Source organism: Solanum pennellii, chromosome 12 (genome assembly GCF_001406875.1).
Source record: "Solanum pennellii chromosome 12, SPENNV200".
Classification (NCBI taxonomy): domain Eukaryota; kingdom Viridiplantae; phylum Streptophyta; class Magnoliopsida; order Solanales; family Solanaceae; genus Solanum; species Solanum pennellii.
Window position 1 is genome coordinate 46,701,006 of NC_028648.1, and position 27,769 is coordinate 46,728,774.

Genomic DNA, 27,769 nt, shown 5'->3' on the forward strand with positions numbered 1-27,769 from the left:
ATATGGATTACTCGTGTGATGATATTGATGGGTTGTTGAATGATCAATTTAGAGATGTTGCACAGGCTGGAGGAGTTTATGATGGTCCAAATGAAGATGCCAAGAAATTCTATAGCTTACTTGAAGAGGCAAACCAATAATTATATTCTGGTTGTATAGGTTTCTCTAAATTATCATTCACACTTCGCTTATATTTTTTGAAGTGTTTACATGGATGGAGCAATGAATCATTCACTTCTCTTCTAGTGTTATTAAAAGAGGCGATGCCCGAGTTGAACATTCCTCAGTCTTACACTAAAACCAAGTCTATGGTTAAGAATCTTGGTCTGGATTATGATAAAATTGATGCATGTCCAGATGATTGCATGTTGTTTAGGAATGATCATAAGGATGACGAATTTTGTCATACTTGTGGAGCTTCACGATATATCAAGCACCTAAAGTTGATAGTGAGCTTGAGTCTTCAAAAAAACAACATCGAGTTTTTGCGAAGACTTTGAGAAACTTTCCATTAATTCCTAGACTCAAAAGGATATTTATGTGCTCAAAGACGGCAGATTCTTTGAGGTTGCATGAAGAGGAACGTTCTAAAGATGGAAAGTTAAGGCATCCAGCTGATGGTCTAGCATGGAGACTTTGATAGGGTGCATCCAGATTTCGCACAAGATTGTCGCAATGTGAGACTTGGCTTGTCAAGTGATGGATTCAATCCATTTCGAACCATGGGTATATCACATAGCACATGGCCAGTTATGTTGATGATTTATAATTTGCCGCCTTGGATGTGCATGAAATCTGAATATTCCATACTTTCTTTACTTATACCTGGACCGCGATCACCTGGAAATGACTTTGATATTTACTTACAATCATTGATAGACGAGTTAAAATTATTCTGGGATTCTGGGCTTGAAACATATGATGCTTCCAGAAATGAAACTTTTGTTCTTGCATCTCAAGTACACCAATGCTTCTATGTGCAAGATCCATATGATCAAGATAAACATTATGTTATGAAGACTGTTCAAAGAGACTTGTTTAACATGGGTGATGAAGTTGAATCTAATCTCCCACAAAAGTTATGAAAATGAGCCATCTGAACATTCGAAGGGTCCATCTATACAAAAAGATAATGGTGAAGTACTCTTAACAAGGAATGATTTACCAGAAACAATCATTGATGTGCCTGTGGAGGAATTTGTCAATCAACAACTTGAAGTCGAGTATGAAGAGGAGTTTGGAGATGAGTTCGAAGATGAGTCTTAAAATGAGTATGAAGATGAGTTTTCAGATGCGTTTGAAGACGAGTCTGAAAATGAGTATGAAGATGAGTCTGATGATGAAGTCGAGTCTGAAGAAGAGTCTGAATAAGACACACCATGAGTTTCATTATTGTTTTGATGATCATATAGTGCTCACTCACTGTTTTTGTAATATAATAGTTTTTTTTGGTAAAATACATTAATATATGTAATCTGTGGAATGTAAAATGTTGCCTTCTTATCTGATTATTATTTTATTGAGGAACCTATACTTCTAGCTTATTTTTGCGTGATTTGGTGGTTTGTTATTTATATACTTTCTGGTTTCATTTTATTATCAGGCACTTGGCATTAGAGGCATTCAACTCTGTAGTTTGAAGTTGCTTCTGCTTTGGTCGTTGTCCCTAGTTTGTCGCTCCGAGAGAGGTACAACTCTTTACCTTTTATTAATTTAAGTAATAAGAAGCTCTCCAGTTTTTAAATGTGGATGCAGCCAACGTCCCCTGTTGAGGGAAGAACCCCAACCAGGATTGGAAACATTGGGCATGTGACGCGAATAGCTAACAAACTTGTTCAACTAGGGAACAACAATAATGGCATACATTCGCGTCTGCAGTTGTTTGAAATATCTTGTTTCATATGTTATCAATTTTTTCTGTTTGTTCTTGTAGTTCTTCCAATTTGAATCCGTCCTGCTACTTCTTTCACTTAAACAATCTTATTATTTTGTAGGTTTACTTACTATTGGGAAACAAATTGAAGAGATTTAAACAAAGCAAAAACAATGAATCAATCAACAATGCTAAAGAAAAAGGGTTTGAATCCAAACAAAGCTCAAAGTCCATTGAAGAATCTGTATGTTGATATGCAATACCGATAAAGTGTTGAATTGGCCAACAAATTCAAGATTAAGAGAGAACAACTTGCAAATGAACGCAATGATAAAGCTAAGAAAGAGCAGGCACCAATATCACATAAAAGAAAGAATTCTGAGGATTTCATTCCACAACAAGGAAAGAGTAAATTGCTTGGGCACAAATCAGTCATTCAATCGTCTTCAAGGGAAGAGCTTAGAACCTCACGTATGATTGCAGGGAAAGGACAAACTAAACAGAGGTTATTTCAACTTGAAGAGTCCATTCAAGATAATGGAACTAAACTTCCTATCAATAATTCTAGGTTCCATACGTTATTCAATAAAGATGTTACTGCTTCAGCACATGCGATTGGAACAACACTAGGTAATGGAGAGGCACGACATGTTATTCTTGATCTACCGAATTGCAAACAGGTAAAGAGGAAGCCGGTCATACCAGCTAGTACTCTTGATCAGTTTCTAAAAGATCAAGGGATACAAAAAGAAGATGAAACAAAACGTGACAACAACACAACAAGTGATGTCGAATATATGCATACTCCTATTATTAATGAACATAACAAAGGATTGGATGATCATGTGGAACAAGAAGAGGAAGTTGACATTGATTGTAGTACAAAAGGTATGTTTTAAACCTTGTAAGATTTAGAACTCATTATAAAATAAATATCTTATTTCATGTCTGTTACATCAATATAGAAATGTCGACGCCAAAAAAAGTTCGAGGACATACAACATGTAAGGATATTCATGCAAGAAATTTGGAAGAAAGAAAGGAGGTGACATTTGATAATGGACAAGCGGTGGGACCAACTAATAAGATAGTGTCACAATTAAGCAACTCTATAGGAAGAATTGCAAGGAATCCTAGATTCATCAGCTTGATGTACACTAGTTGGCATGTGGTGCCAAATGATACTAAATAACGCATGTGGGAATACGTCAATGTAAAAACAACCACTCTTGAGAATTCATATTTTTTTTAACTTACTGAAACTAAATATATTTTATTTCGCATAGTCCAAATTTCTACTTCAAGTAGAAGGAAAGAAGTGGGTGATGACTGGTCTTCGTGATGCTTGGAGGCGACACAAGAAAAAAATTAAAAAGAATTTTTTTGATAAAAACAGTACCCTTGAGGATATGCTAGCAAAATGTCCTGATGGCATTCCACATAATCAATTCCGCCAGTTGATCGAGTATTGGAAACACCCAACTGTTCAAGTAAGGTTAAAATGGTGCATTTCCACTCATCGACTAATTTTGTGTCATATCTATTCTTTTTATACATATCAATTCAATTATCTCTTTGTTTTTAACAATAGGCTATATTCGAGATGAATTCTCAGAACAGGAAAAAACAAAAGTGGAGGCTTCGAATGGGACCTATTAATTTTGCTAGAGAACGCGTGGCATTGGTAATACTTAGCTGACATTTCATACAAAATTTGATTTTCATTTTTTTGTACTTTATAAGAACTTACTGATTTTTTAAATTTCTTTTGATATAATCTGTAGCGTGCAGCCAAAGACAACAACGAAGAACCATCAAAGCCTGAAATATTTATTGCAACTCGTACCAAGACGGGAAAGGAAATCCAGGCTAATACCCAAATTGCAATAGTAAGTTTTTCAAAGAGTATTATTAGTGAACTTTATTCAGACTTAACATTTATATTGTGGGGAGTTTGACTACATTAAATTTTAATCACGTATGCCTTCTTCTTCTTCTTCTTCTTGTGGAAGTCCGAGGAGATATCAATTATTGGTCGACATTGTTTAATTATTTTATACGAAAAGTTTTCATAATGTTTTAATGCTTGATCGCTATCATAGGATCGGAAATTAAATAGTAGTTACAATTCACTACGGATGCAAATTTTATTCAATAGGCTAAACTTCAAAATCGCCAAAATTCTGGGGAAACAGCTGATGATGCATTTAGGGCAGTGTTTGGAAAGGAGCAGCCTGGTCGAGTTAGGTGCTATGGTAGATCAGTGACAACAAGTTCTTTGAAGAAAGATGAGGAAATTAATAATTTAAAACAAAAGCATGCCGATGAAATCACTTCTCTAAATGAAGAATTGAGAGAAGAAATGCGACATTTATTCACTCAATTGCTGCAAAACAACCCTGGATTGAATTTTCAAGATATACGAGGGTGTGTTGGATCTAACCTTGCTTCACCTATTGATGCAAGTAGTGCACAAGCTGTAAGAGGCACAAATCCTCCATTTTCTTCGGGGTCAGCTCAAGATTCGGTTCTTCAAAAGGTATTTTGTATTTCAAATTCTCTGTTAATAGTGCCAATATTGTTTTTCTTCTAGTTTAGTTGGTGTTCTTGGTAATGAAATTCAAAACTTATTTTTACTTGTCTAAGTTTAGTCCACCAATTTATAACTGTTAAGAATGTTTTTGTTTTTGGTTTAAGCATTCGAATCGTTAGTTGAATAACTGTTCTTTTAGTATTGTGCAATTGAGGAGTCTGTGGCTAACACATTAATGTGTTGCAGCCTGTGATTAAAATGTCTACATGCTAGACAATTATAATACTATTGTTATTAGTATAGAATTTAATGGTTTGCAAACCTTTAACTTTGTAGGGTAGAGAAACCATCTAGAGCTTGACCATTAATAGAAGATCTTGTGGGTAGATTTATTATGTTTGATAGATCCTTAATGGTTACTTGTTTAAACTACAGACAAGGCAGAGAAAATTGGAAAGAAAAATCTGCAGGGGATTTTCTTGCAGCCTAGTCCTCTATTTTTTGTTCACTGTTTGTTAAATCTTTACCTTGTTTAAGATTTTGTTTGAGTCTTTTTATAGCATTCCTTCTCTTCTTACTAAACATTTCTCTTGTCTGTATTTTTTGTTTGTGTCATTTTTGTTCACTGTCTGGTGATGAACCTTGCCCTAGAGATTACTTCTTTTGGAATATGGGTACTGGGATTACTGGATTACTTCTCTGAACTTCATGACGAACCTGCAGGACGGACCGTCATAGTCACGACGGACCGTCGTGTCTGTGACGGTCCGTCGGTGGCAGCGTAGTGCAGCTGCTGAAGGAAGACGGTGAAGTCTAAGTGTGGGGTTACAGAGTCCACGACGGTCCGTCGTGACTGTGATGGGCCGTCCTGCAGGTTCATCATGAAGTTCAGAGAAGTAATCCAGTAATCCCAGTACCCATAGTCCAAGAGTTTAAGTGTTTTGGAACGAAGACCCCCGACGGACCGTCGTGTCTGTGACGGTCCGTCGGTGGCAGCGTAGTGCAGCTGCTGAAGGAAGACGGTGAAGTCTAAGTGTGGGGTTACAGAGTCCACGACGGTCCGTCGTGACTGTGATGGGCCGTCCTGCAGGTTCATCATGAAGTTCAGAGAAGTAATCCAGTAATCCCAGTACCCATAGTCCAAGAGTTTAAGTGTTTTGGAACGAAGACCCCCGACGGACCGTCGTGTCTGTGACGGTCCGTCGGTGGCAGCGTAGTGCAGCTGCTGAAGGAAGACGGTGAAGTCTAAGTGTGGGGTTACAGAGTCCACGACGGTCCGTCGTGACTGTGATGGGCCGTCCTGCAGGTTCATCATGAAGTTCAGAGAAGTAATCCAGTAATCCCAGTACCCATAGTCCAAGAGTTTAAGTGTTTTGGAACGAAGACCCCCGACGGACCGTCGTGTCTGTGACGGTCCGTCGGTGGCAGCGTAGTGCAGCTGCTGAAGGAAGACGGTGAAGTCTAAGTGTGGGGTTACAGAGTCCACGACGGTCCGTCGTGACTGTGATGGGCCGTCCTGCAGGTTCATCATGAAGTTCAGAGAAGTAATCCAGTAATCCCAGTACCCATAGTCCAAGAGTTTAAGTGTTTTGGAACGAAGACCCCCGACGGACCGTCGTGTCTGTGACGGTCCGTCGGTGGCAGCGTAGTGCAGCTGCTGAAGGAAGACGGTGAAGTCTAAGTGTGGGGTTACAGAGTCCACGACGGTCCGTCGTGACTGTGATGGGCCGTCCTGCAGGTTCATCATGAAGTTCAGAGAAGTAATCCAGTAATCCCAGTACCCATAGTCCAAGAGTTTAAGTGTTTTGGAACGAAGACCCCCGACGGACCGTCGTGTCTGTGACGGTCCGTCGGTGGCAGCGTAGTGCAGCTGCTGAAGGAAGACGGTGAAGTCTAAGTGTGGGGTTACAGAGTCCACGACGGTCCGTCGTGACTGTGATGGGCCGTCCTGCAGGTTCATCATGAAGTTCAGAGAAGTAATCCAGTAATCCCAGTACCCATAGTCCAAGAGTTTAAGTGTTTTGGAACGAAGACCCCCGACGGACCGTCGTGTCTGTGACGGTCCGTCGGTGGCAGCGTAGTGCAGCTGCTGAAGGAAGACGGTGAAGTCTAAGTGTGGGGTTACAGAGTCCACGACGGTCCGTCGTGACTGTGATGGGCCGTCCTGCAGGTTCATCATGAAGTTCAGAGAAGTAATCCAGTAATCCCAGTACCCATAGTCCAAGAGTTTAAGTGTTTTGGAACGAAGACCCCCGACGGACCGTCGTGTCTGTGACGGTCCGTCGGTGGCAGCGTAGTGCAGCTGCTGAAGGAAGACGGTGAAGTCTAAGTGTGGGGTTACAGAGTCCACGACGGTCCGTCGTGACTGTGATGGGCCGTCCTGCAGGTTCATCATGAAGTTCAGAGAAGTAATCCAGTAATCCCAGTACCCATAGTCCAAGAGTTTAAGTGTTTTGGAACGAAGACCCCCGACGGACCGTCGTGTCTGTGACGGTCCGTCGGTGGCAGCGTAGTGCAGCTGCTGAAGGAAGACGGTGAAGTCTAAGTGTGGGGTTACAGAGTCCACGACGGTCCGTCGTGACTGTGATGGGCCGTCCTGCAGGTTCATCATGAAGTTCAGAGAAGTAATCCAGTAATCCCAGTACCCATAGTCCAAGAGTTTAAGTGTTTTGGAACGAAGACCCCCGACGGACCGTCGTGTCTGTGACGGTCCGTCGGTGGCAGCGTAGTGCAGCTGCTGAAGGAAGACGGTGAAGTCTAAGTGTGGGGTTACAGAGTCCACGACGGTCCGTCGAGGGTCTCCGTTCCAAAACACTTGAACTCTTGGAATATGGGTACTGGGATTACTTCTCTGAACTTCATGATGAACCTGAAGGACGGACCATCACAGTCACGACGGACCGTCGTGGACTCCGTACCCCCACACTTAGTTAAACTCTTCGAATATGGGTACAGGGATTACTTCTCTGAACTTCATGACGAACCTGCAGGACGGACCGTCATAGTCACGACGGACCGTCGTGGTCTCTGTAACCCCACACTTAGTCAGACTTCCCCATCTTCATTCAGCAGCTGCACTATGCTGCAGTTTTTTTAAAATATCATGTCATGTTGTTATGTATTGATCTTTGTGGACACTTCTAAACTATGTTATGAACCTTGTTTCCAGTGGTCATCACTGGTTTGTTTGAACTACTTGTGTGTAATTTTTACATTGAAGTTTACAACAGAAGACTGCACAAATTAATCTTTTGAAGTTTAATTTTCGAGAGCTAACAACAGAAGACTGCACAAATGTTGTAGTCCTTAAAATGTGTAATTTTTACATTGAAATTGTATTTAGATTTGGATTGGTTGTCTTACAGTGAATTCTCTCTGATTATGCACTTCCACAATTAATTCACAAACTTATAATTTTATTTTAAATGTGCAAGAAAATGCAGGTAATTGAATTTGAATTTGGCAAGAAGTAAACTCTATCCATTGTGGCAAAATATGAGAAATTTTTGTATTGTTGTCATATACGTTTCAATGACACTTTTGCGTTTTTGGAACTTGTTGATATTAGAGATCTTTAAGCAATCACTTTCTATGTTTTGGTTGTACATGAAATATTTCTCGAAGTTTATTTGAAATATTTAGCTTCAATTTAATGATTAATTAGTTCATTTTGTGTTTTAGGTCACTTGTATGTATGTAAATATATTATATATATTTGTGCTACATGTAGGCTTATAAATGTTGAAGTTACACTTTGTAAGTGTTGCTTTAGGTAGATATAAAGTTACACTTTGTAAGTGTTGCTCTAGATGAGATATAAAATCAACACTTTATAAGTGTTGCTATAGATGAGATATAAAGTAACAATTTATAAGTGTTGCTATAGCTGACATATAAAGTAACACCTTATAAGTGTTGCAATAGATGAGATATAAAGTTACACTTTATAAATGTTGCAATAGATGACCAATAAAAGGCAACACTTTTTAAGTGTGACCAATAAATCTGAAAAGGCAACGCTTTTAAGTGTAGTCTAACAAAAAATAGGTGTTGCTAATGCACGTCTTCAAAGCGTGCCCTTATACCTATTTGGCTACGCTTTATAAGTGTTGCCAAAGATGTCAACATTTAAAAAGTGTTGCCTAATGTCAAAGGTTACGCCTCTTTTGGGCAGCCCCTAAAAAGTGTTGCTGAATGTCCAAAAGTGTAGCGCTAGGTTAGGCTACACTTATGTGGTGTTGCTGTAGGCCGAAAATTGTGTAGTGATTGATCACCACCAATTGAAAAAGGTCACTATAAAGAGTAAGTATCCTTTTCGACGATTGATGGTCCTCTTGATCAACATTAGGGTGCCACTTGTTTTTTAAGATATGTTCAGATCAGGTTATCATCAGTGGAGTGTAAGAGAAAGTGAAATCCCTAAGACAACTTTCAGTACCCCTTACCGTCATTATGAATTTCTTATCATGTCATTTGGTTTGACTAATGCTCCATGCAACTTTTGTGATTTTTATGAATAAATTGTTTAAGCATTATCTTGATATGTTCATTACGGTATTCAGCGATGGAATTATAATTTATTCGAGGAATGGTGAAGAGCATACTAGCCATCTTAGGGTGGTTCTCGAAACCCTCTGGGATAGGGATTTGAATGTTGAATTATCTAAATGTGAGATTTGCTTGATTATATGGAGTTTGTAGGCGTGATTTTTTCTATTGATGGGATCCGATTTGACACTTGGAATATCGAGGGATTTCATGTCACGATCCGAGAGCACCCCCTAGTCGTAACACAGTGTACTTAACTGTGAAGGGGTCTGGTACAAGCCTCTTAGCGTTCATTCATCACATAGATAATAAAAATAGTGCAGAATTAAAACTTTTTTCAATAAAACCAATAATCAAAAACTCATTTATAAAGCAGCGAAATACTAAAGTATAACATGGAAATCTTAGACACAATCTCATAACATCATAGGGGACACGACCCTTTACAATTGAAAAAGAAACTACTAAATGTCTATTACATAAAAAAATAAATATAAGAGTTCTTTGTCCTCGAATCCTTGAGGACATACCATGTCTTGAAGGAATAGAAATGCAAGCCTTCATCTCGAGAATCCACTAGTTACAACAACCTACACTAGTAGTAAAAACATGAAGAAGATGGTGTTCGAACAATTAAGAAGTAAGTATGATGACCATGAAAAAGTATTCTAAAATAGGCATTTTGTTGAAACTCATGTTTTTATGCCATTTGGTAAAACTTCATGAACATTTAACAATAGAGGCATAATATAACTCACAACAAACATACAAGTCACATCTTTCACTTTTGAACTCAATTATATATGTCTATATATACCATTTTAAATTTACCAAAAGTGAACTTACTATCCATCTGTTAACTTTACACAACAAAAAATTAAGAGAAATAAACATCACACGAATCACATTAAGACCAATATCTAAGACGACTCTAAGTCATACTTGTGAAATGTGCAAGTATCATCTCATACTACTACTCACACTAAGTACTTCCTTGAAATCATCATAGAAAAGGCACATTCATACACAATAATTCGTGAAAATAAAGTATCTCATGATACAATCCAAGTATAGAATGCATCTTTACATTAAGAACATAAGAATTTAAGAGTAAACATTATTCATTAGCTTTCATTAAATTAGGAACACATTTATTCATTAGACTTTAGATCAACATCATTAAAGGATAATTATAAGAGCCCATTCATTTAATTATCATTATAAGGAACACACTATGATCTCTCTCATATGCCTACTTGTGTAATGCCTAGATGACGTCCCATTCCACCAGCCACACTAAGTAATGCATACTTAAGAAGATATAGTTCATTAACATTCTTTGTGAGGGCAAACTATTAATCATAGACCATGCGCTCAAATCATGCAATGTCAGTGTCACCCTTACTTGATAAGGTATACCTGCCTAATGTAGGGTCATTCTTTAGCTTAAGTGGACCTACAATATATAGACTTATGTGGGCACATAGTTGTGAGAATAGGGAGATTTCTACAAGATACCCCGCCTAAATGTGAGGGCATCTATCTCAAGTGATTACCACTAGAAACCTCGTCTCAACTCACGTGAGGTTTTCCATCTCATATCAGTATCCACTTGGTTGTTAGAATTATTCCCTACTGAGTATTTCACATTCATTACATTTGCTCATTATGGGATACGATATTGCTACTAGATACCACACCTCAACTAACATATGGGTATCTATCTAAAACTCACCATTCATTAAAAGGGATAGCGATTGCTACTAAATAACTACCTCAACTAACGTATGTGTATCATCCCAACCCTATATCCATTCATTCATTGGGAAGCTAAAGATACATTGAGATTGTTACTAGACACCCAGCCTCGACTATCTTATGAGCATCCATCTTAAATCCCACATTTATTTATTGAAAAGGGATACAGAGATTTTTACTAGATAATGTCTCAACTTGCGCGAGGTCAACCATCTCCAACCACAACTTCATTGATTAGTGAACAATTAAGAAAATCCTTTCAATTAACACTTCTTCATTGACAGTTGTATAGAACTGCATTCATTATTCATTCGTGAGTGTGTGTGTGTATGTGAGAATATACTTTTATTCACAACACCTTGACATTCCGTGCAAGATGACCATTCTATTATTGAAATCACATGTATATATACTTCAAGACTTGACCCCTTTAACTTCATTAAATTCACATTCACATATCTAGTAAATAAGCACCTCCACTTTTCAAGTGGATCAACATCAGATTCACAACTCTAATTCAACAAGAGATTGATCACAATTTTCCTTCAAGGCCTTAAATCTCAACTCACCAACACACCAATACTTCAGTGCATCAAGACAACAATAACTATCCATGATTACACATACATGATGATACAATACAATAATTTAAATCAATTTAGGCCTAATTCATCAACATTTTTTTTTATTATAAATAACCTATTTCTTAAAGGAATAATTAACAGTTTAGAGGAATCATGGGTTCATTGATATTTTCATCTTAAATCATCAATAAAATACTAATTCAATCATACAATGCCATCAAAAATACTTCGAAATCATTTGTTGGAGGAACCTACGACATTAAGAAAAATTGGTGTTTCTCTTAAACTTGAATACATTGGAAATTTACTCTAGGGATGGATTACATCCCTAGATGAAGGAATGGCGTTCCTTATACTAAAGATTCCACGAAAATCCCTTGAAACTTGAAGAATTGGAACCTTGAGTTCTTCACTTCTAATGGAGCTTCCTTGATAGAGTGTTTCCGAGAAGAGAGGTTTCTAACTTTGGGGTTTTGAACATAATTAAGTCTAAAGTAGGTTTTAACACATTTTATACTATTAAAATATCTAAATTAATCATTGATACACATAATAGTACTTGGGTGAATTCACTCAACCCTAGCTTGGTCGAGACCACACAATAAACTAGCTGTCAAACGTTCGCTACGCATGCACGGACTATGGATAGGTTGATGCCTCGTGTTGTGCATCCATAATTAGGTTCTGTGTCATAGTTTTTGGGTCCTCGACCCATGGAGAAAGACCACGAGCCGATGATCAATCTACTATATGTGGTTCACAAGTTTCTACCAACTTGGTATTTTCCATTGTGGTCTTCGGGTTTAAACTTAGGGTCCTCCTTAAGGACCCTTTGGGTGGTCCTTGGGAGGTATTACCTTGACTTCTCACCATTAAAAACATCAACTATGGATTGGGATAACATAAAACAACATCAAACACCGCCAAATGTCACACTAAACTCAAATGCACACACGCTGCGCTCTAGTTTCACTATTTCATTTTTAGGGTCGTTATAGTGAAGAAATCGCCCACACCCATATCTCTGACTTATATTAATAGTTTATTGGGATTGGCTTGTTACTATAGGAGGTTTGTCGAGGGTTTTCTATATATATTTCATCTCTATTGAGTAAGTTGACTTAGAAAACATCAAAGTTTCAATATTTTGAAGATTGTGTGAAGAGAATTCTGGAATCAAAAATTAGGTTGACTACTGCCCTACAGTTCACCTTCCCAGAGGGTACACAAGGACTTATGGTATATTGTGATGCGTGAAAAGTTGGACTGAGTTGTGTATTGATTCATAATGGCAAATTTACATCTTATGCTTCAAGAAAACTTTTAAGATTCAAAAGAGGAATTACCCAACTCATGATCTAGAGTTTATAGCACTGATATATTTATGGTGTTCAAACAAATATGTTCACCGATCATAAGACTCTTTAGTTTGTGTTTAGTTAAAAAGAGCTTAATCTCATATAGAGAAGATAGTTGGATTTACTCAAGGATTTTGACATTACTATTCTATACCACCCAGAAAGGCTAATGTTGTTGCTGATGAATTGAGAATGTTATCTATCGGAAGTACAACCCTTGTTGTGAAAGAAAAGAAGAAATTAGCCAAGGACGTGCACAAACATTCACACTTCTGAGTCTGTTTTTTGTATTTCAATCAGTAGTGATTATGAATAGGGGTGAATTATCAATAGTTTCTTAATTGAAAGAACCAATAGAAAGATCCAATTATGCTTGATTTTATGCCAATTGTTCATACGCAAAAAATGATGGCTTTTAACAAGGGGGAGATGATGTGTTGAGGTATCAAGGTAGATTTTCTGTACCAAAGGTGGAAGAAATCCAATAGAGGATCATGAAAAAGCCTCATAGATACTGATATTTGATTCACCCTTGTTAAAAAAAAACGTTTCACGATTTCAGAGAATTTTGTTTGTGAAATAGCATGAAGAAATGTTTTGCAGAATTCGTTGGTAAATGCCTGAATTTTAAACAAGGTAAGGTAAAGCACCACAGGCCCGTGGTATGTCATAGAATATAGATAATCTGAAATGGAAGCGGGAGATGATCAATTTGGATTTCACCACTTGTTTTGCCACGGTCTTGCAGGAAAAATGATTCTATTTGGGTGATTGTAGATCAGATTACTAAATCAATGCAATTTTTGCAGGTAAATACAACCTATTGAGCAGAGGATTATTCCATGTTATATATTAAAGAGTTGGTTAGACTTCATGGAGTTCCAGTGTCAATCATTTCATATAAGGGTGTGCAATTGCCTACTAAATTTTACTAGTCTTTCCAAAACGGTTTGTGTTCCAAGGAAACCTTGAGTATTGTTTTCCATCGTCAAACTGATATTGGGGGATTGTTTGATTGATTTAAAAGGTAATTGGGATGATCAATGACCTCTCATAAAGTTTTTGGATAAAAACAGTTATCACTCTATCTTTCAAATGACTCTTTATGATGCTCTTTGTGGGAGAAGAAACAGATCTTCTATTAGATGGTCTGAGGTTGGTGAAGCTTGTTCGATTGGACCAGACATAGTTCATCAAGATATGAAGAAAGTAATATTATTCATGAGAGGTTAAAAATAGTGTATTGTCATGATTTTAGGAGAGGATTCTTAGATTTCCAGGTGGATGATTGGGTTTATTTTGAAGGTTTCACCCATGAAGAGTGTTATGAGATTTTGTAAGAAGAGGAATCTTTTTTCCCTGTATATTGGTCCTATAGGATATACAAGATAATTGGAAATGTAGCTTATGAATTGGAACTACCCCCAGTGTTAGCAACAATCTCTCTAGTGTTTCACATGTCAATGTTGAAGAAGTGTATCGACATTCATTAAAGTATAGTACTGACTGAAAATATTGGTACTAAGGACAACCTATCTTATGAGGATGTACTTGTTCAGATCCTAGGTTGTCAGGTTCGCGAGTTGAGGACCAAGGAGGTCGCATCAGTCAATGTCTTATTGAGGAAACATTTTGTTGAGGAGGCTACTTGGGAGGCTGAGGAGGATATGAAAAAGAGATACCCACATCTCTTTGCTTTCGGAGGAGCGTCAAACAAGGTACTAATTCTTTTCTTAGTAGCCTTTAAGTTGAAATGTTTAATTTTAATTCCTTTTTATAGGGTGTTTGAGTTGGGTGTAGATAGTTCCACCCTCATTATTACTTAGAGTAATCTTATTCGAGAACGAATGTTACCAAGGTGTAGATATTGTAATATCACACCTTAGTGAGAGCTAAATTTTGAAAGAGCCTAATCAAGAATTTTGCAAGTTAAACTTAAGTTATGAGTTTGGGTCAACATCAAACGACCATAACTTTCATTACAAAATGGGTTAGGTGACCTATTAGATACCAAATGAAAGGTCGTTGTATCTTTATTCCAATGCCGCCGAATTTTTAAGAAAAAATTTCTAGTTCGGAAGAGGGAGATACACTGTTTTAAAGTCAACCTATCTAGTTAAGGGAAGTAATCTGAATTTATGAGGGTTATTTTGGTCTTTTCCTTACCCCTTCAGCTTCAAACATTTTTTTTTAATAATTTAGGGGTTTGTACTTACTTGATTTAGTTTTCATAATCCTAAATTACGCTTAGGGCTTTAGGAGATATTTAAAAATTTAAAAAGAGGGGAAAAGGAAGAACAATCAAGATTATTTTGCGAATTTAGGATTCATTTCTCTAAATAGAGATATGTAAGTTTTCATAGTACTGGGGTCATTTACCAACACGCTGAACATTTAAATTTCATCCACTTTTTTTCTTGAGATTTTATTCTTATTGCTTTGTTTATGAAGTTTGATGAACATTGATGTGAGGATTTCTATAGTTAAACGTGGTTTTAGATTCTTATGTACTTGCATAAGGTCATTAAATATGAGGAAAATCTGAGGAAAACAATCGATTCTAGGCAAATTAAGGTAAAAAAATGAGAAATAAATTCCATCGGGTTTCCAAGGCAGGATGTTGGCGCACCGTGCCAAAAGTGCACCATACAGTTCCCTCTGAAGTTTCGACCTTTTTTTAGTCGTTTCCTCCGTCTGAGTTCTTTTAAAGTATACCTTCACTATTTTATTTTTCTAACTATTCTAATCTACATCTAAATATATATAAATCCTTCATAACATGAATTTATAACCCTTAAATTCATAATTCAATTTCAAGGTTGAACTACGACTAAAGTCTTGAGAGTTCTAAAGAGTTATTAAGTCTTTTGCAAACTCTTATAACTTGTTTTAAGACTTGAGTATATGGATCTGTAGAATTGCGTTTTTCAAAACGAATTTATGAGAACTTTGTATTCCCAAGAGTTAATGTTTCACATTTAAAATAAGGAAACCCAAATTTCTGATGAGTTCATGAGTTTGAGTATAAATATCTTTTAAGAGAATATTTTAAGTTATAATATCAAGGTTTGACGATGAGAAAATATTTTTAACCATATGAGCTGAGCATATTTTTTAGATTAGTATTGATAACCGTTATATAGGTGAGTTCATACACCTTTAAGTCCTCATAAACCATGTAGTAAACGTGGGTAGAAAGGGTCATACTATTTAGATTATTCCTTATTTATTTTTAAGCATACATTATTGGATCCACATAGAGGACGATGTCTTATACTCCGGAAAAGTGCAGGACAATTCTGGATGCATGAGCGAGATACTGATTCATCACAAAACTCAGAGTAATAATTGTCTGTTCGCGAATCTCAAAAATTTAAATATTTTGTATTTTTATTTACAAACCAAGTTATTATTATATTTTTCAACACATTAAGTTGTTATCTACTGCTATAAAAGCTTTTATTTAGACCGCACATTGTCATTGCTTTCGAATTGAAATGAGTTGAGGTTGAGGTTATGTGGAATTGAAATGAGATGATGTAAGTATGTTTCCCCAATTCCTGTAAAAACTTATGCATGTTTGAGATTTCATCTTACATTCTCGGACATTCAATGTATTGATGTCATTTAACCTGCATTGTTTCATAATGCAGATTTGGTGACCTCTTTGCTTTTTTTGAGGGCTTCACATTGAGTTACTTTATCAATTTTGTAATTAGGATGTTGTGGTCTTGACCGGACGCCCATCTATGTTAGTAGAGTCTTTATACATAGTAAAGGTTTGAGAAGTCTATTTCATTTACATTGTTAATGTCTATACTTGAGTTTTCTTTTTTAGCTAATCGAATGTTTTGTTAAAAATATTCTGAGTATCTATTTTGAGATTTTGAGTATGGTTTTACTTTTGAGTTCATATGTTGTTGACCAAGTCGTCCTCTGAGAGTTTTAGAAAGGCCAAGGTTCATTTGGGGTCATTAATGGTTATTAAGTGTCAGCTGCATCCAGAATATTGGCTCGAAGCGTGACTCCATTGATGTGAGTACTTGGTGCAAATCAAGCGTATATCGAACAACAAGTATAATCTAGTGTTTTGTCCCAATATTTTCATGACCCAGGGGTACAGCCTAGATATAACGTACCATACTTGACCCTGAAGGGGGTCCTTTATAATTCCTTAGCATATCATGATATAATATAATTGAAAAGTAAGGAAATTTTAAATCATTATCCATCAAGCAGAAGTACATAACACTTCTTCTGAAATCATCTATAACCATCTTGAATAATTTTTTAGACAAAACCCATAAAAAAGTCGAAGCATAAAAGAAACACCTAAAGGAAATTATGGTTTTATACTCGACGCTATGAGGACTCACTAATCTTCAAATCCTTTCTCCTAATAAGAACCTAGCCTCATAGGTGGATCTCAAATTGGCGAACCCTTCCTTTTTATGAGAATTTTGGAAAGAGTATGCGTTAGTACAAAAGTAATAAATATGATATCTAGGATAAGAACATAACATAAGGGTTAGTCAACAACAGACATATACCATAATCATAAAAGACAACAACATATTCATAATTATAGTCTCCAACATAGACATAACGTAAGCATTAGTCATCATAAATCTTAGTCCATCTACATAGTAATCATTTATACCTTTACATGATCATTATTACCGTCTTTGTATCTCATCCTTCACAAAATTCTCATAGAGAAGGAACCTCCACCGTTAGTCGAATATTTATAGGTAGGCCTTTCAAGCTAAAATCAAAACTAATCATATATTATACACGTAGTCCTCGTATTAAACATACTTAACAACATAGTTGTACCATATTCTTTACATTGATCATGATAACATAAAAGAACATACCATGACTACCCTCATGTCACGACTCAAACCCATCGAGTCGTGCAAGCAACTACTCTAACACCTACATTGGAGAAACCTCATAACCCAACAACTAGAAACCATGCGGAATTCAAAGAAAATGAAGGCATGCTAAGGAAGTTTATGAGCTAACCAATTTGAAATACAACTTTATTAAATTATAAAAAATAGTTTACCAATTTCCAATGACCTAGTCTGACAAGTACAAGAGCCACTAAGAGAATGATAGATCATACTAAATAAATGACACACTTTACAACATGCAGAATGAAAAGTCAACGCTGCTGGAGGACTTCTTCATCTTCACCTAAGGAAACATCATCAATAATGCATCCAGACTATGTCAAAAGACATAGATAGAGTAGCATTTGTACAACTACACGTACTGATAGGAATAATCAATCAACCAAACGCGCGCCTCATCATATATGAACTGAACAATAAAATATCATATCTAGACCCCTCGTTTCTCCACCCTTAGACTTTAGTTAGAATGACTTCCAATTACCACCTATCATTTTCCTACGAGGCTACAATTTAAATACGCTAACCTCCTTGTATACTAGAAATACCCCTACCAACCTTTATACTCCATTAGTTCATAGCTTAACTATGCTAGCCACATTGTATGCTACAAGTACCACTATCACTCTTAAGGTTCCATTATATCATAGCTTAAACATACTAACCACATTGTGTACTGCAAGTACCACTACCACCCTTAAGGTTCAACTAGATCATAGCTTAAACATACTAGTCACATTTTATACTACAAGTACCACTATCCCCTTTAAGGTTCCAAAAAATGATAACATAAACATACTAACCATGTTGTATACTACAAGTACTACTACCATACTTACGGTTCCATTAGATCAAAGCTTAAATACACTAACCACATTGTATACTACAAGGACCACTACCACCCTTAAACTTCTATTAAAACATAAATAAGAAACCCCAAAATATAGATGCATATACACACCTCACGATATTGAGTATAACATATTTCACCGTACGCATTTTATCACAAGTACTTGGCCCTCTCACAGACCCAAAGTCAAACTGTTACCATGTCAAAACGTGGTGATCCGATCCAAATTTTATGGTGGGACGTGGCAATCCAATTAAAATTTTATGTCAGAACATGGCAACTATCGAAGTAGTATGCAAAAATATGGCAATCCGTTCTAAATTAGTATGCCAGAACATGGCAATCCGATCCCAATAACACATCAAGATCACACATCTCAGCAAAACTTTTCTAGTATTGATAATGAACATATCTCGTTTCAACATCTTAGACTATTATTGAAACATGCATACATATACAAGTATCACAATGAAATAAAATAAGTGTATATCACACCATCAGAGATTCACAACCATCACCTAGTCACATGCTTAATTACGCATGGGTACCCTCAATTTCTTTTTCCGTAAATACACAAGTCAAATCCTAGATCTTAGTTATGTTTCGTTACTAGTTTTCTTTAAGCTAACTACAACTCTTTATCATAATCATCACTACAACGTTAAAAAATAGTATATTTCAAAATCCATTACCTTATCGGTACCATAACATATAAAGAAACCCATTCAAAAATCAAATAAGCACCTCGACCGGATAAAGTCTCAACATGACACTGACCCCATAAACATTAAATTATAGCAAATTTCCATGGAATTTACTTTGTGCACGAGGGTCTACACATGCCTCATAGTGTTGAACTCATATATTACATGGTAAGCATGAATTTACAACTACTCAATGTATAAAACCTAACCTACCTGGGAGCCAAGCAATTTATATGGAGTTTTGATTTTGTTTCCAGCTTCTCTGGATTCGCTATGGTGAATTTGTCCAAGATTTCACAAGATTCTGCTATCCTAATGCTAAAAATCTCCCTCTGCTCGTTTTCCTAACTTAAAATAACTTTTCTAGGTTTCTACGGTAATTTACGATCTATAGCTTATTTTTGGAAAGATGGAAAATAAAGTTTTCTTGAAAATTGGCATTCTATCTCGCCAATCCCGCTTTAGCAGAGTAAGTTGTCGTTGCAGTGCTACCGTACCAGCTACATCATTCCCTTTATAGCGGGACAGTGTTCATAATTTTTATGCCTCCTTACCCTATCTAAATAACAAAGATTTGGGTCGTTACACCTTAATTATTGACTTAAGTTCATATTAATGGGAAAAATGTCTTGACACTCAATCCAACACAACTCCTGCTATAGCTTCTGGATTCAATAGGTGAGAATAGACTTTCAACCTTAGAATCATCATATTCATATATAGGTGTATAGGAAGATCTTTCAACAACACAACAACCACATCATAACCATACATAATTCTCATACTTACCCTTAAATGATAAAGTATCACATTCAATCAACCACCTCTAGGATTACTAAAATAGACGTGGATAATAACATTACTGAAGTAACTGAACTACTACAAGCATAAGCTCATAATAAATATCGCTATACAATTCACCCACATCAGAGACATATAAATTGAGACAATGGGGATTATCATGGATTCATGGGAAATTTCATCATAAAACCATAATAAAAGATCAAAAATTCAGTCATAATTTAAAGTAATTAAATCATTAGAGTCATCTTTAAAAAGAATTCATGACTTCGAGTCCGAACGGTAGCTTTTAGGGATGTCTAACTTTAAAATTGAGAGTGTAAGGGGCTCCATGGAAGAAAGTAATCCATTGATTAAGGAATGAAAATACCTTCATTATAAATCCTTACAAAAGCTTGCAACAATGGAGGAATTTGACTTAGCTTTGACCCTTCATAATATTAGAATTTTCAAGAGAGAGGATTTTTTAGAGGGAAATTTGGTTTCTTTTGGAGAATTAGAAAAACGATTCAGTATTACTGAAGTAAGAGTGTGAAGTCCTTATATAGTTGGTCTAGCATAAGATAAAACGACACCACTTACTTAACCAATCACTTAACTAACTTAAGCCCCCACACAACCCGCCGCCTCAACTGACGAGACCACACTAATGGGTCGTGGGTCCACCCATGATCCTTGCGGGTGAAGCGTGGGTGAGGTTCTGCAGGTATTTATCTTGGGGTCTTGACCCACTAGGTGCGGAACCCCCTACGGGGCATGAGTACCCTCGTGGGTATGCTACCTTGGGATAGATTATAGGGTAGTTTTCTAGGGACTCTTGAAGGACCCTTGGGTGATCCTTGGGGAGTCAGGCCTTTATGTTTCAACCCTAAACCCTTCATTATAAGTACGGGAAGTCATTCCAAGGACTCTAAACCTCACGTCAAGCTCTAGAACCCTCACATAAAGCTCAAGTTTAGCCTAATAGATTCGGGGTGTTACGATATACAATGCTACAATATTGGCAATTTTCCGAAGTGGATATTATCGTTTGGGTCTCTCTATAAAACCTCATGTTCTTTTCATTCAAATACATCATTCATATGGGAGTGATGAGTCAGGGATCTTCACTCATTTAGGGCTTGATATTCCTAGTTTTAATGTCCTCAAAGCCTAATTTATGCTCTAAATTGATATTACAGTATTGATTTGCAACAATAAAGGAAAAGGAGCAAGCAAGGACATTACCAGGCAAATAGGAGTGAAAAAGTTGAAAAAGTTGAAGGAAGGATATTACGGTGATCACCAAGACCACTCGACGAACCGCCGAGTGATCCTTCATCTCGCCAAATGTTACAGTATGCCAACCCTGGGGAAAATAGCCAACTTGGTGATGGAAAAGGGCCACTGGTGAACCGTCAAATAGACCACGACAACGATTGTGATCGCCTAAATTTACAGAAGTCCAATGGTGTTGAGGCAAGTAAAGAAGGCGATGGAGCGAGACACTTGGCACATCACTAAATTGGTTGGAGATGAACGGCTTATTCTGCTGATTGGCTTACAAGCCAAAAATTTGGAAGAGTATGAATGCAAAAATTTTAAATATTTTAAGAGAGCTTCTAATTCCGAAAAATGTGACAAATTTCTATGAGTGTTTGAGAGTTTTTACCTTGTGCTTTTGATTCCAAGAATCGTTCATAGTGTTTTCAGTAGAAATTTCAAGTGGGTTTTGAATTTTAGTTGATTTGAAGCATTGAAAAGACTTGGAATTCATTACCCAGCTCATGGAAAACATAGTTGGTAATTTTTTGTTGGTTGTTATTATGTGCGACTAAAACTCTCATTCTTCGGGGTGTGATTTTTTGATTATTTGTCCGAATTAGCTTATGTATGGTGGTAGTTACTGATTAAATGTTGTTTTGAAGTGAGTTTGCTTGATAGTTGTGTTTCAATCTATGAATTCTAGTTGCATATGCAATACTAACTTCGTATTTTGGGCTTTCTTGAGAAAGAGGTTTTAGAATTAATGTAATCGATAGATGATTGTAGTGATTGGGTTATCTTTGATTTTTCTAGAGTGTGTGAATCAAAATTTGATCCTACCAATCTAGCGATAGAGGATAGAATAATTAAGGTTTTAGGTTGTTTACATTGTTATGTTTGTCGAGGTTCGAGAGAACTCACTTGAATCGTAATGGTCGATCTAGAGATGGTTATTACATCTACAATCTATCCTCTTCACTAAGACTCAATGAATTTCAGTAATTCATAATCACTCGTATAGAGAAATTGGAAATCATTCGATCACATCCCCAAAGATCCCTCTCTACTTGATTAGTCCCCTGTTTCCGTAGTTTTTTAGGTTGTTACTTGACAAACCTAATCCCCCCCCCCATCTGCCATTTATTGCCGAACCATGGCATTTAATTTAATTGGTTTCAATAAAACACTTTCTTTACTTCGTAATTGAATTCTATTATGTATCACTCCCTGTGAGTTCCGCCTCAACTCTGATTGGATTTATACTGGATTGCGACTGCCTACACTTAGAATTGGATGAAGTGTAGTTGAGCCTTATCAGAAGCCCAAAGTTTATTGATCGTCATCATATATTATATGTATGCCTCAATTTTATCTCGAATGAAGTCAGTTCTTCTTCAACTACCTCATAGTCTTACGATACTTTTCATGTTCTTCACTTTTTCTTATATATAAAAATATATCAAAATATGATCAATAAATACAATCACAAATTTGTTCTAAAACAACTTGAAAACCTTATTTATTAAGCCTAGGATAAATTATAGTTTATGTATATTACTAAAAAAACACTACATTGTTGTACAAATAATGATCTAAAAAAGCAAATTAAAAGTGGTTCACATCAGAGAAAAATATTGTCTATTGAAGAGGGATCAACAGTCTGCGTAGATTGTTGAAGTTAGAGATTAGAGTTAGTTCCTAAATTTCAAATGTTTATAATCTGAATAATGGTAGAGACTTATTGTTTTAATAAATTGACACAAATCGTAGGTCATGGGTTTTTGTCTCTATGAGTTTACTATTTTTTTACGAAAAAGAAAATACTATGTTGCTATTTTTATTTTATTTTCAATAAAATTCAATGTAAAACAAATAATTTAACTTAATTCATCACTTGGACAAAAAAACAGCCCAATAACTCACCTATTGTGTGATAGTTAGTAGTGCATAACAAAACTCGATAAAATACACATTGAGTAGCTAATTATTTAATACATTTACATTCAGTCATATTCTAATGCTTAGACACTTAGTATATATATAGATAGTATTATTTTCGAAAATAACACTTGCATAGAGCATTCAAATTGTACCACGACAATATTTGAGTTGTACATATGAGCGTCGTAGTGTTCCGTGGGTTCACATGATCAACCATATCTTCCATCTCTAGATCATATAGAATAGAGTTATATTTTTTTTAAAAACATACTTATATAAAAAAATGTTCCAAGTCATTTCGATCTATCCTCATAGAATTTTCCAACTATTGTAATTTTGCAATCATGTGCTAAATTCACAAAGTAATCTTGCATGTTAAAAATAAATTTTTTTTGCTCTTAATTTTGTTTTAATTTATACGATATATTTTTCCTTTTGATCAGTTTAAAAAATAATAATAAATTTTATTTGATAAATATTTAATAACACTATCAATGTTTTATCTATGTTCCAACTTATATAATAGAAAAAGAGTCTATAAGATATACTTTATAGGGAAATAATATTGCAATGCTGATTTATAGATCTTAAAGTTTGTGTTTAATCATATCCTAGCCAATTCTGCATTAACAATTGTAGTGAAGCTTAAGCAAATTTACTTGGTATTCATGGTGCTCTAATCAACTGTTCGAGGCTCTAGAAATTGGGTTGGATTCCATGATAGCGATTCAAATGATCAATAAAATTTGTAAGCCTTCTTGGAGGATTCTAGGTATCATCGATAAAATAAATAGGTCCGTCTCAACAACATTAGCGGCCTAAAGAGAAACTTAGGCGAAACAAATTGGAGGGGCTCTAATATATTTTTTTCATCATATATACTTTTATTGCGAAAATAGTTAAATGCCCCCCCCCAATCGATCTTCATATTTAAAACATTACATTTCAATTTCATGGGGTTCCTATCACCCCCTTGAACTGTTTAAATTTCATATTATTACACCCTTAAAACATCACAACCACATTAAATGGGTGGTGAAACTCACGTGTTTGACACATAGAAATTTTAAAAGCGTCTTTTTATTCTTTTGCTTTTGTGATTAATTGTTTTAACAACTAGTTAAATGTCACAATGTAAAAATGTACGGATGTATTTTTAATCATTAAATTTGGAACTTGTTAATTACATAGATAGTTTGTAATTATTTGTAGCAAAATGTATTGAGTTTCAGTGACTTCATGGCTAAGATTTTTAGATTTGAAGAACTCTCCTTGAAGGGCTTGTTAACAATTTTTGTTTAAAACAACAATAGTGATTACCAAAAACTTTGTAGAAACGCGAAGTTATCAAAGTTTTTCAATGAATCAGTGAAGAATTAAAGAACAGAAATTAATTTACTAAAAACCTAAAATCTGTAAAACATACTGGAATCTGGAGAAACAAAATGGGAAAAGATCAAGCTCACTAAATGCACACTGTCCCCTTAAGAAAATTATTCTTCTCTTGTATCAGAGGTTCGATTTTGAATATGTCCTCCAGGATAAAATGATCTCAATCACCACCGTACTGAAACCAAAAATGCTGGTGTCAGCGAGCCATTCAACAACAGTAAAGTAGACGAAGAATCTTTGTGCAGAAGAAAAATAATCCACACAACAAAACGAACTAGTTCCGAAAGATTGCAACCGTTCAGAATCCACACAACCATTTGAAAGTTTGTAACCTTACAAACTGTTATGGTTGTTAATGAAAGTTGCAACCTTTTAGAAGAATCATCTCAAACAGTGGTGTCACGATCAGGGACCACCCCCTAGTTGTAATTAGCGTCTTCGTCCTCATAGAGGTCTAAAAAAGCTCTTGGCATACATCATCGAAATTCATAGGTAGAAAAATATGTAAGGATTAAAAACATTACATATTAAGTATACATAGACTTCTCGTTTATCCATATATGAAGCTTACATAGACTTCTCATTTATCAACATAATCAAATTCATCAACATGGTCTATTATTGTCTCACAGATAACCATCTATCATAGAAGTAAAAAATTTGGGGCTTATGACTTACACTATTACAATATATCTCATAAAGACTTAAAAAAAATTCTTAAAAGATTAGAAATGGACATTGCCTTAGACATAATCTATAGCTAGTAATAGAGTAATAGGTTTCATCTTCGGACTTGAGGATTCACCAACTTGGCGATCTTATCCAAGATTCTTTAGAGTGTCCTTGAATCTCTTCAATGGACCAAACCTACATTTCTGTAGAAATAGAAAGAATATGAGTTAGTACAAATCATATGTACTAAGTATGAATATATATGTAGTTAAAACATTTAGAAACATGCTAAAAAGGACATTTTGTTCAAAACATGCTAAGTCACTTTGAAAGCCTTTATGCACATTCCAAACATACATATAAGTCCAACAACACATTATAATGAATTGATAAACATCAATTCATTCTTAGAAAATATTCTATCACATATAAGAATATTTTACTCACAATCCCAAGCAAAGCCAACTAGTACAATGCCTATGTAAAGCCCCATAACTCCACATAGACTTAATCAACTAACAAAGAAGCATAAGCATTATATTTACATCGTAGAACTTTATGTCAAGTACCTACAATCCCATATATAGCAATCTAAACCAACAACATGTATATAAAATGTATGCAATATTATATAAAATATACGTAATGCATTTCATTCGTAACATAAGTATGTAGAAATATTACACTAGGAATTCCCTCAAGGTCTACATGTGCAATGTATATGTAAAGTCTCATACACTTACCTACAGAAATATACCGATCCAGACAACCTATTTATTATGCATCTTTTACTATCATTCATTCAATTTACTTTCCGGAAACATCTCCATAATCGACAATAGACCATGTGAGCTAAACATTGATTCCGGTGTCAAAGCCTCACACCGAAAGGAGCGCATCTTACTTGCCAAGGTATCACATAAACATCACAATAGTGTCAACTTGGATCCACTAGCTATGTTTCACACGAGGCACGTAGCTAAAGAACTATGAGGTTGTGGCTAGAAATCCACTTTATGCATATGATCATTGTAGTTTCCACCTCATGTGACTTTAGGTGAACATACCTTCCTCATTGGAAGGGACATCTCTCACTATCTAGTTCTGTCGGTGCTAAGCTAGATATTCCCTTTTTGTAGTTATTTAGAATCTTCCTTAACATTAGATTCTGTCAATCTATATTAGGAGACTAATCCCTTATACAACATCTTAGGTTCTAAGATGTGAACTTCCTTTCATCAAAACCCAATAAATAAGTGAGAACATTACATCATAATCAACATTCAGAAGATGCACAACAGAATTCCTTTCAATCCTCCATGACCTAACCTTATCATAATCTCACATTCATCACAATAAAATCCTAATCATATATTCATACAATCAGCATTTACACTTCAACAGAATAACAACATCAATTTAGGCCAACATCAACATAATAAAGTAGTCATAATCTTAGAAGTCTTACTATGGATTCCAAGAACTTCATCAAGGATCTTACCCTCAATTCCATAATATTTATACCTTAAATCAAACATTATCATAAAATATTGGAAATTAACAAGAACATGTGCAATTCCAACCTCCCTCAATCATAATTAACATAATTCATAAAGTAGGGTTAGGGGAAAATGGGTGTTCATGAATCTTTCTAGAGACTTAGGGCAATAATTTTAGGGATACTTCAATACACATAAAATCATATGTAAATAATCAACAATAATCGAATTTAAACCATACAACTCAACAATGAAAGTAAACCCATGAAATCGGATGAAAACATGGAAATTGAAGATTTTTGGAAACCAAGTTTTAAGAGCCTCTAGGGGAAAAGTCCCAAGGGTGAATAACCTCCATATCTTCAGAGTTATTGCATAATGATGGAGTAAAAATTTAGTATTGATGGCCTAGTTTTATCTTGCTCTTCCCCTTTGATGGTGTCTTAGAGTACTGAGAGAAACTAAGGAGATGTGAGAGTTAATTGGGTTATGGGAATTATGAGGTGTTAGTTTAGTTTAATGACTTAGGGGGATTATATAGTCCTCAACTAAGTAAGTAAAAGAGTCCCTAATAATTTATTAATTAACTAACTAATTATCTAATCACCCCTAACTTAACCAAAATTTGGCAGTGAACACAAGCTCCATTCGACGAGTCCACGTCGACGGACCGTAGTCCACACCATGGCCCGCCCTGGTCATCCATGGTTTGCTTCAGAGACTTGTTCTTGGGGAATTTTTTTTAGGTTTCTATGTGTGGACCAATGAGACCCAATTACAAAGCGTCATTCAAACGACAACTCGTCATTTTTCCTCGTGGTTGCACAATGTAATTTGACAACTTTTGCGGTTAAATGTTTGGTCCTCCTCAAGGACCCTTAGGGTGGTCCTTGGCGAGTGGTACCCGGACGTTTTGACACTAAATACAACCAAAGGTATATTTCATACCTTTCACTAATTCTTACTTTTATACGACTCTGAAAACGCCTTTAAATACATGAAGGCACACAAGTTCACTTTCACTAGGCTCTGAATGTCATAGTCGTTTCTTGACGTTTTGATCCTAAAACTTCCTATTCAAGTTCTTTACCT

At 35.7% G+C, this 27,769-nt stretch overlaps 1 protein-coding gene across 1 annotated transcript in view; it reads left to right on the forward strand.

Moving 5' to 3' along the window:
* Window positions 1-3,476: 3,476 nt before the first annotated feature.
* The window catches only part of LOC107006292, a 67,856-nt gene continuing 43,563 nt past the window's right edge, over window positions 3,477-27,769 (forward strand). Inside the window, exons 1-3 of the mRNA XM_027913789.1 lie at window positions 3,477-3,557; window positions 3,658-3,762; window positions 4,032-4,412. Coding sequence (XP_027769590.1) covers window positions 3,477-3,557; window positions 3,658-3,762; window positions 4,032-4,412 — 567 coding nt within the window. The remainder of the gene's footprint in view (window positions 3,558-3,657; window positions 3,763-4,031; window positions 4,413-27,769) is intronic.